Raw genomic sequence first — 10,481 nt, forward strand, 5'->3', positions numbered from 1 at the left:
TTTTTTGTTGTTGTTGTTGTTGTTGTTGTTGTTTGTTTGTTTTTGTGTGTGTGTGAGAGTGTGTGTGTGTATGTATGTGTGTGAATTGATTCATTCACCTTTAGCTCCCTCCAATAAGTGAAAACATGTGGTATTTCTTTTTCTCTGCCTGACTCGTTTCACTTAATATTATTCTTTCAAGGTCCATCCATGTTGTTGCAAATGGCAGTATTTCATTCGTTTTTATAGCTGAGTAATACACATCCTATTGTTAATCTTTATATCTGGCCCCTCCAGGACTGAAACATGGGGGAGGAAAAAGGTGAGAATGGAGGGCAGAAAAGTTCTAACTTGTCTAGTACTTTTGTTAAACTGGTTTTATGCTTTCCAGGCCTGGCCAATGTTTAGCTCTGACTTTTTTTTCTTGGATGCTTTTGTAGATTAAGTACAGGTCCAGCAGCAAACTCTTGACTGCCTTTCATATGTTTTGGCTGGCTTTTCTCCCTTAGTCACATTTCTTTAAAGAAATGTTCCACAGATATTCTTTTTTCATAGGGTTTTCATTGTTCCTCATTGGTAATCTCTTAGAAGTGACTAGAATGATTTTGGATCATCTCTTTTACTTGAATTTTCATATAAGGACCATGGGAAATTTGCACTATTCTCTAGCAGTCAGTGGAACTGCAGTTAATTTTCAGCTGTATCTCTCTATTCAGCTGTCATAGGCCCCATCAGCCATACTCTCGCCTATGGATTTTTTCCTGGGATAAGTCAAATATCATCAATTATATCCCACTGATGGCAGGGTACACATAACTAGCTGTCTGAGGGGTCCCACTGAAGTCCCTCTTTTGACCTCAGGTCATCAGGAACTGTACCTAGTACCTGTTGGTGATGATGGGGCACTCATGACATGGTTTTCTCCAAAGAAATCCATCCCTCAATTTCTCTTTCTCTGCTTTATATATCTTACTGTGAATAAGGAGTTCAAGAATTGTACAAACAGTCTTTGGATATCTGTTTTGAGGGAAATCTTTCAACTCAATTTGGATTTTGAAATGTATTACACTTTGGTGCCTTATGTATTTTTACATTGATCTTTGTCAAATGCTGCTGATCCTTGGTTGTCTGTTCCTGTTTAAGAATGAGACAGTAACATGCTGATTGGAAGCACTGTGAGTGTACACAGAACTTGTTGACCAGTAGACTTGACTATGTGATACTCAGATAGGATGTTCTGGTCATTTTGTTGGGGGACCACTGAACATTATTATCTTAGGTCTTTTCTCTTGAGTCAATTTTACCAAAGAGATGTTCTCTCTGCCAGCATTTTGAGATTTAAAAAAAGGGGTGGAAAGACAGAGGAATGGGTCTTTCACTACTCAGCCTGCCAACTTTTACTTAAGTTCCATTTTTCAGTAGTGAGCTTGACTTTCGTCATGGTGCCAAGTATCCCTGATTATTAAGACTTGCTGGTTAAATATTTCCAGAAATAATCACTGCATCTCACTGCATCTGACCTTCTAATGGCTCTTCAGACTTTCAACCAATCCTGTTTTTAACCTTGACAAGTATCTTATGCCTTCAGTTCCTGAGCCCCTCTGATATTATGGAGCTCAGGATGGCTTGATTTTTATTGGTATCTCCCATCTGTGGAGTTGTAGGTTCCAGTTTTCTTATTTATGTCAAGCCATTTGCTTATAACCTACTTTAAATTTTTGAAAATTTTATTGATGCTTTATCTGGTGGAATCTCACTGCCTTTTCTCTTTTTTCCTTATGGCTCTTTGTAATTTAAATAATTACTCAACTGTCATATTGATGTTTTAGGAGGGAATGAAGATAATCCCATGTGTTCAGCCCCTTCACCAATAGGTGGACTCTCCTACCTGGCATATTATCATGTATATTGCCAACTATTATTCATTTAACCCTGCTACAACCTTGTGAGAGCAATTTTATTCCACATTTTACCTAGCTATAGATGAAAACACTGAGCCTCAGGGACGTAAAGTGATTTTCTTAAAGTCATATAACTAGAAAGTTGAAGAGGTGGGATTTAAACTCAAGCATCATTTCTACCAGTTCCATGTTTTTTTCTACAACATCACAACTTTCCCTTGACCAAGACCTACTTTCTCTTCTGTTGTTAGATCTCTTTACTTTCTTGGTACCAACATTATATGTTTTATTTGACAATAGACCCTGATACAGTAGCACTGACATAATTCACTAGCAAAGTGCTTTGTAGTAATTTGCTTGTTCACTGGAGCTTGCTCAATGCTTTTCGCAAATCATTAGGCATTTCATTTCTAGATTATGCTTTAGTTAAGAAGCATTTTCATTGAAACTTAATATAAATTATATTAAAGTATGTCAGAGTAAATATATATTGTACTGGTAGGCATAGAGGTCTGAGAGTTAGTTGAGTAGAACAGTCAGCAAGTGAATACTGCCCCTGAATGATTATGACGTAGAAGTTGCCTGGGAGAAGAACAATAGGATACAGACACATTTCAAGTAGAGAAAAGTTAGATACAAACAAAAAATACCCATTTCATAGGATGACCAGAAAGCACCATGAAGGTAGCTAGTTCTTATAGTTCTTGACTTGGGCCCCTTCTAAACAGACAGGCTGATTGGGTCATTTATGACTTTATATAAACATGAAACTACTCCTAAAACATATTTATAAATGGAGACACCTGATAAAAAGGGTCATTTATTAACCAGAAGCTCCTCTTGAGTTGTATTTCCATTTATACCCCTGGATTTCTGTGAATGGGTCTCCTACCATATGGTCAGTCCATTAATTAGGTGTCATCATACCTTACCATAAGTCACATAGTCACACACATAGTTTTTATAATGACAGCTTAACCATTGTGCCTCCTGGGTAATTAAATGCACCTGCATTTTTTTCTTTAGTTCAGAGAATTTCTCTTTAAAGCTCAAGTTTCTAAGCACATCAGGCTTAGCATCCTCCCATAGGGACAAGGTCCTCAGTGCCTACCTGTCTTTCTTTTTAATTGTTCATTATCAGGCTATGCAGGCGCTCCCTAATTTCCCTGGTGGCCAAGAGCCTCACCAGAGTATAAATATTCTCCCTCTCTCTATGGCACTTTTAATTGTCAATGTTTATCATTCATCCTCCAGAGATAATTGGCCCCAGAGAAAGCCTCCAGGAAAATAAGTGCTGAAACTTTCTCAATTTATGGTATTACTAAATGCAGGGGTATCACAGCAAGTTTAGCTGATTGCTTTTGATTCTTCTGAGACTCACCCAAGTTGAAACAGAGGATGTTACTTCCCTGTTGTCCTTGTCTTAAGACCACCTGCCCTACAGATACATAGATGAGGGTCATTCTTAGGTTAGTCAGCATGTCTTATGGTTTCCTCAAATAATACCTACTTATAGGCAAGTTTACTTTTATGTTATTTGCTTTAAGCAGCATCAGCATCACCTGGGGACTTGTTAGAAATGCAAAATCTCAGGTCCCATCCCGGACCTACTGAATCAAAAACTCTGGGGGAAGGACCCAATAATCCACATTTTAACAATTTCCTGGGTGAATGATGCATGCTAAAGTTTGAGAAATACTGTGACACACAAAAGCAAGAAAGGTAGTTGTGGGTTTTGTCGTCCTCAGGTAGTAGGACTTCCTGTATATAGTTTCCTCTGAACAAACTCTAGAAATCCTTTGATAAAGTAAAAAAAAAAAAAAAGTGAGCTCTTCCGTGTCTTAGAGGTTTAGAGGAACAGAGGAAGAAAACAGGACAGCATATATATATAACTGCTATTTTTAGATTCTTAGATTCATAGGCCTCAGAATTCTGCTAAATTGTCTGCTTTTCAAAGAAAGCATATTTGAACATAGCAAGGCATGTCAAAAAGTAACCAGAGGTAAAGGAAAAACTGCCGTTACATGATTTGAATCCCAACCCATAACTGTTCCTATTGCCATTTTGTGATCTTGCCACCACCACCAAAGTAGATTTCTAGAAATAATGTGTCTTGGGTAGGCTGCTTTACACTGGCCATGCTATTTTAGTGAGGCACAGGTAGAACTCTCATATTTACAAAATTATTGGGCTGTGATATTTGGGCTTAGCTGATATTAGCGGTTCCCACAGAGAGGTCAAGGTCAGGATGCATTTAAGTTAGGGGTGTGACATTGAAGTTAAGCTTTAAAGTTAGGCCTCGATTTGAATCTCAACCGACTCCACTGACTAGTTAGTGATGTGTGACGTCTCTGAATTCTGTTTCTCATTTGGTGCCAAATGGTGCTAAAACCTACTTCAGAGGGTTGCTGTGAAGAACCTAATTTCAATTTATTATTGTAGGTAGAGTCCTCAGGGGAACCAGTACAAAGCAGGTGCTCCATAAATGGGATTGCTCATAATATCATCTTAATTTTAGGCAGCCTCTCTAAGTAAATGGTAAGGGATGTTTCTCACAGAAAAGTTCACTTGTTTGTACATATTCTAGTCAATGCTGAAGTGAGACTTTAAACTACAAAGTACTTTGGAAGCTGATAGTCTCAATTTTTCTATTGTAATGTTGTTCACATGTCTGCTCACTCAATAAATATTTACTGAGTAACTGAGTAACATGTCAGGTACTATTCTAGGTAGTACGGATACAGCGACAAATAAGAAAGTTCCTGCCCTTATGATGAATATATTCTAGTGGGAGAGACAGACCATAATCAAACTAACTACTGACTTACTCTGTATGTTGAGAGAGAGAATGTAATGAGGTACTATTTGAGATAGGGCAGTTGGGTCAGTTATTCTCTCAAGCAAACTCCTGAGTTAAGTGAAGGACTAAGCCATCTGGATATCTGGGGGAAGTGAGTTTCAAAGCAAAGGAAACATATCACTTGAATAAGTGCTTGAAGATGAATTAGTTTGTTATGTTTTTATTTTTTCTAATGTAAAGACCCTTGCAGAAAATTTCACTTGTAACTTATTACCCTGTTAACCTAAAGCAACATAAAATATTTTCCCTACCAATATTTTTCTAAATTTATTTGTATTTATGCATACAAAAGTTACTGTGTACATAAAATTCTTTTTTTTCAACTTAAGCATTTCTTCATGTTGTCTTATAATAATTTTAACAATGTCAGTTATTCCATTAGAGTCTTATGTAAGCATATTGTCAAAGATAAAGTGCTATATGCCTAAATATGTTCATTGAAGCATTATTTATAGTTCCAAATAGTGGAAACAACTAAATTTTCTCACAATAGTATATATAGATTACTTCTGGTGTTTTAGTAGTGCTGCAATGAGTATCTTTTACCATAATGTTTTCTTTTTTTGAATTATTTATATTATTATATTATTATTATGTATTTTAATTCTCCGTTTTGAGGTGTCTCTATATTTTTCAAATAATTCTCAATACACGTTATCGAATGACTTTCCAAAGGGATAATAACAGGAACATATGAATATATGAACACTCCATGTATTTTCCAGTATTGGGTATATGTAACACTGTTTTTAGTACTTAGCTAAAACTAGCAATTAAACTATTAATTAGCAAAAGTTAGAACTTCATTGTTTTCTTTTGAGTTTCATGGCTTACTCATAATGTCCAATGTATTGCTACTAGAAGTATTTCATCTTGGGCTGTTTGTCTTTTTGTGAAGCAGACTTATTTTAAAAGGTTTTAAAAAAAAATTACCATGGGTTTCTTATCCTCAATGCAGGCCCATTATCTGGACATAGGATCAGAAAGATCCAAGCCAGGAATTTTCTAATATGTATCTAAAGGTGAAATTTTCATGTATTAAAGAAAAAGTCCTTACACCTCAACATAGTGCTTTTTAAACTTTTTTATTATGGAAAATTTTAAACATAAAAGTATGAGAGTACTTCAAAAGTTCATGGAAAAATAGACTTAAAAGATATATAGATCTTTCCATGAACTTTTTGAAGACCTTTCATACTTCCTTACCTAGCTTCAATAAGTAACAGTGTTCTGCCAAACCAATTTCTTCTGTTAATCCCCACCCATCCACCCGCCCTCTCTTTTTGCTGTAATGTTTAAAAGCAAATCCTAGAAATCATGTCATCTCATTACTAAATACTTAACTGGTAAAGACTTTAAAAAAAAAAAGGAAAGAAAAGAAAAAACTACCTTCACACTTCTTAACAAAATTAACAATTCCTTATTATCATTTAAAACCCATATTCAAATTTCTCAAGTTTCTAAAAAATGTCATTGGGTTTGTTTGAATCAGGATCTAAGCAAGGTGTATACATTGCATTTGGCTGTTCTGTCTCTCAATTTTTTAAAAATTCTGTTAGGAGTACTCTCTTTTCCACCTTTTTTTTTTAACCATCAATTTCTTATGAAACTAGATATTTTATATCCTATAAAATGTCCCATATTCTTGATTTGACTGGATGCTTCCTCATGGTATTGTTTAACTTATTTGATTTATCCCCCCCCCTTCTGTATTATCTGTAAACTATTAATTTATACCTACAGATTTGATGAGTTTAGGTTCAGTATGGCAGAGGTTTGGGGAGTAAGAATAGTGGGTGGTGGGTGCTGTGTACTTTTTACTGAATCACATTCAGAGGTGTTAATGACTGGTTGACCACCTTTATTGATGCTCAGATTGACCACTGGCTTCAAGCAGTGTCCTTTAAAGTTACCCATTGATGATTGCTGCCTAGATCCAATGGTCTAGGTAGCAAAATGCTGAATTTTCTATCATTCCTTTTATATTTCTTAGCTGGGATCCTACAAAAACTAACTTTATATTGTCAACCATTTAGTTATCTTGAAATACATTTCCTACAGGAAAGGTGGGATAAATGTTTGACTCTTTTCCTTTTTAAGAGTAATTATAAGAGTAATGAGTGGGTTCATTAACAACACCCAACAGAAACTAATGAGTTTTCATTTTTAAAAAATCATTATGAACTCATGAAGTTATGTATATTTGATGTGACTTGATCAATTGCAGTAGTTTGCTGTTTTGTTTTGTTTACTTTTCAAATTGTTTTATCTGAGCCAGAGTTAGCCCCTTCAAGTTGGTGCTGTACCCTTTTGACATGAGCCCAGCATTCTATACCATCTTACTATATTTCCTTGGCCCATCAAGGTAGATCAAGCTCATCTTGTCAACTCTGTCCTGTACTTGAAATCATCTATTTCTCAAAGGAGACCACTTCAATGAGGGTATTTAGAAACCACACTCTGGGTACTAGGAGTATTCATTATTTCTGGGATATCATTTCTTCTTGATTTTTCAGTGGATAGATAATAGAATCCATTTTTTAAAAAGAGAAAAAATATGTGTACATACTGATATTTCTGATTTAAGTGTAAGATTGCAGTTTCTTTTTTTTTTTTACTTGGCTGATTTTATGCTTCTTTTTTTTTCAGATGGAAATCTTGCTTTCCAAATGTTTTAATATAATTAATTATTTGCTTCATTATACAATCTCCCTATAATAATTTTATGTAAGCAATAAAAGCAATGCAAATGACAGGATTATTTTCTCTTGTATATTTTTAAGATGTACAACATGATGTTTTGATACATAGTGAAATAGTTACTATAACCAAGCAAGTGAACACATTCATTGTTCTTAGTTACTTTTTGTGTGTATGGTAAGAGTATAAAAAATCTACTCTCTTAGCAAATTTCCAGTGTATTTGAAAATGGTTTAAGATTTCTTTGTAGTTCTTTTTGTCTTTAGAATTCTTATTCATCCATTAGGATTGTACCACCAAACTACTGTGTTTTAAAGTCACTTGAATGCATTATTTCCTTTCTTCGGTCATGTAATCAATCTGATGTGCAGTTAAGTTAATTTGTTTCAACTTCCTTCAATTTTTTAGGGACTAGTTTTTTTCTGTTTTTATTTTTTCACTTTTTAATTTTATACAACAATGGTTGAAACCATGTATACACTTAGGAGCTCTTTGTATTAGCTATGTTTTTCTGGGATATACTTACCAAATGCTTTCTTCAGACTGACCTTTGTCTTTGACTTTGCTTATGGTGTTTTTCAACATACATAAGTCATTTATATACATATATATAAATTTTTATGTAGCTAAGTTTATTAAACTTTAACTTGCTTTTGAAATTTGAGTCATATTTTTGACAGTTTTCCCATTTCCAAATTAAAGAGACATCCATCCTTTTTTTTCTCAAATCCTCATTTTTTATTGACATGGGATAAAAATGAAACATGGAGAAACTGTGATTTAAATACATTATTTGGAGATAAAATACTGGAAGAGTAAAAAACAGCGTCAATTAAAACTGCTAGCGCTGGGCTAAGGAGTGGAAGGGATAGGGGAAGAAACTTCACTTTTTTTCATAATCTATTTTTTTTTTTTTGTCTTTTTTCGTTACCGGCAACGGATCACAACCCTCAGTGTCGCGCCCGCACCTCGCTCAGCCAGTGAGCGGCCGGTCTGTATGTGGGATCCGAACCCTCAGCGGGAGCGCCACCACACTCCCAAGCGGCGCACTGTAGCAGTGCGCCACCGGGCCGGCCCTTCATAATCTATTTTTAATTTGAGTATTTGTATGGTTTGAATTGTTGCATTTAGATCTTGCATCCATTTGGAAATTATTATTTAGTAGTTTTTTTTTTTTTAAATATTAGGCACTTTTTCTTCCAGATGCTGTTTTAGATACTGGAGATATAATGGTGACAAGACCAACAATATCTAATTTCTCTCGGAGCTAATGTTCCAGTGAGGGAAGACAAACCATTAAGATGATTATAGATAACGGTACATGCTATAAAGACAATAAAAAAAGACCACATGAAAAAGAGGGACTGAAGAGATGCCTGTCTAATAAGATGATATTTGAGCTGATTTCCTGAATCACAAATAGAGGCCACCTGTATCAAGGTCGGGGGCAGAATTGTCCAAGCCAAAGGAATACTTAGTACAAAGGCATTGAGGAGGAATATTCCTTAACACTTATTAAATGCTTACTATGAACCATATACAATACTAAAACACTACCTGAATTACCTCATTTATTTCTTACAACAATCTTTTGAGGTAGTTTTCTATAATAAATCCCATTTTGAATATGAGGTCATTAAAGTTGGAAGATGTTACATCATTGGCCTCTTCTCAGCCTCCAGCATAGCTTTAAGGGCTCAAACTGCAACAGTGAATCCTTGATTTTTCTCCCTCCAGGCTTTCATGAGAAGGACAAGAAGCCATATTGCCGAAAGGATTTCTTAGACATGTTCTCACCCAAGTGTGGTGGCTGCAACCGCCCAGTGTTGGAAAACTACCTTTCAGCCATGGACACTGTCTGGCACCCAGAGTGCTTTGTGTGTGGGGTCTGTATACTTACTTATCTTTTGGATTTAGGGTAAGTCAAGGGTTCTCCTCTCAGAGGAAGAGCTGCAGCTAGTCAGAGGGCTCACAGGCCCAGATAAGGAATTGAAGTGTACTTCTTAAAGGAGAAACATGACACAGCATCCACTGTGGACATGGGGCCTCTTCTGTTTTGCAAGTGGGCGATCTAGCCTTCATTTGTCACAGATCCAAGTGAAATTCCTGCAACTGGCAGGTATCCGGAATTAATTTCAAGGCTGAAAATTTAACTTCGTTGATGTTTTAGCTCTCAATGTCTGCAATCTTTTTCTCTCTCTTTTCTTCACCCCCAGGACTGCTTCAGCAGTTTTTCTTCTGGCTCCTTCTTTGAATTGAATGGACGTCCATACTGTGAGCTCCATTACCATCACCGCCGGGGAACCCTCTGCCATGGATGTGGGCAGCCCATCACTGGCCGCTGCATCAGTGCCATGGGGCACAAGTTCCATCCTGAGCACTTTGTGTGTGCTTTTTGCCTGACACAGTTGTCCAAGGGTATCTTCAGGGAGCAGAATGATAAGACCTATTGTCAATCCTGTTTCAATAAACTCTTCCCGCTGTAATCTTAACTGATCCACAGCCTCTTCAGATCCCCTGTAAAATTTGAACCAAGAAAGGAAAGAGCAAATTTGCTGTGACTGACCTTCTGCTTAGTAGGAATATAGAGAAAGTAAGGGTGATGAGCAAATAAGGAAACTTGTAGACATTATACAACTAGGTTTGCAATCTTATTTTTTTTTAAGGTTTCTAGTATTATTATTATTTTTTTTAAATCAGGTACTTGGATTTAGATTTTGGTTCTGCTATCTAGTCCCTCTGCAGATGTATTTTCTACATGCACAATTTATTTCACCACTGGTTTTCTCAGGTTTCTCCATTTTCATCTCTGCTGATGGCCCTGCTCACATCTTTTCTCCTTTGCTCTGTTTCTTTTCAAGCTCCCCCCATATCCCTGTGTTTACTCACTGTGTGAACTTTATATTTTCTGTCAGGAATCACGATATCACTCTTAAACTCTTTGCATCTCCCTCCAGTGTGTTTCTCTTTTTCAAGAGGAAGTAGATTTTTACTGGAAAGTTTTGAGTATGACATCATGACATCATTGGTAAATAAAGTGA

At 36.0% G+C, this 10,481-nt stretch overlaps 1 protein-coding gene across 1 annotated transcript in view; it reads left to right on the forward strand.

Annotated features, from left to right (window-relative positions):
• Nucleotides 1–10,477, forward strand: part of LPXN (leupaxin) — a gene marked incomplete at its 5' end in the record, with an annotated part of 37,179 nt that extends 26,702 nt beyond the window's left edge. The window contains 2 exons of the mRNA XM_008593673.1: nucleotides 9,178–9,326; nucleotides 9,657–10,477. Coding sequence (XP_008591895.1) covers nucleotides 9,178–9,326; nucleotides 9,657–9,926 — 419 coding nt within the window. The remainder of the gene's footprint in view (nucleotides 1–9,177; nucleotides 9,327–9,656) is intronic.
• Nucleotides 10,478–10,481: the final 4 nt, after the last annotated feature.

The sequence above is a fragment of the Galeopterus variegatus genome, unplaced genomic scaffold, assembly GCF_000696425.1.
Source record: "Galeopterus variegatus unplaced genomic scaffold, G_variegatus-3.0.2 Scaffold9514, whole genome shotgun sequence".
Lineage (NCBI taxonomy): Eukaryota > Metazoa > Chordata > Mammalia > Dermoptera > Cynocephalidae > Galeopterus > Galeopterus variegatus.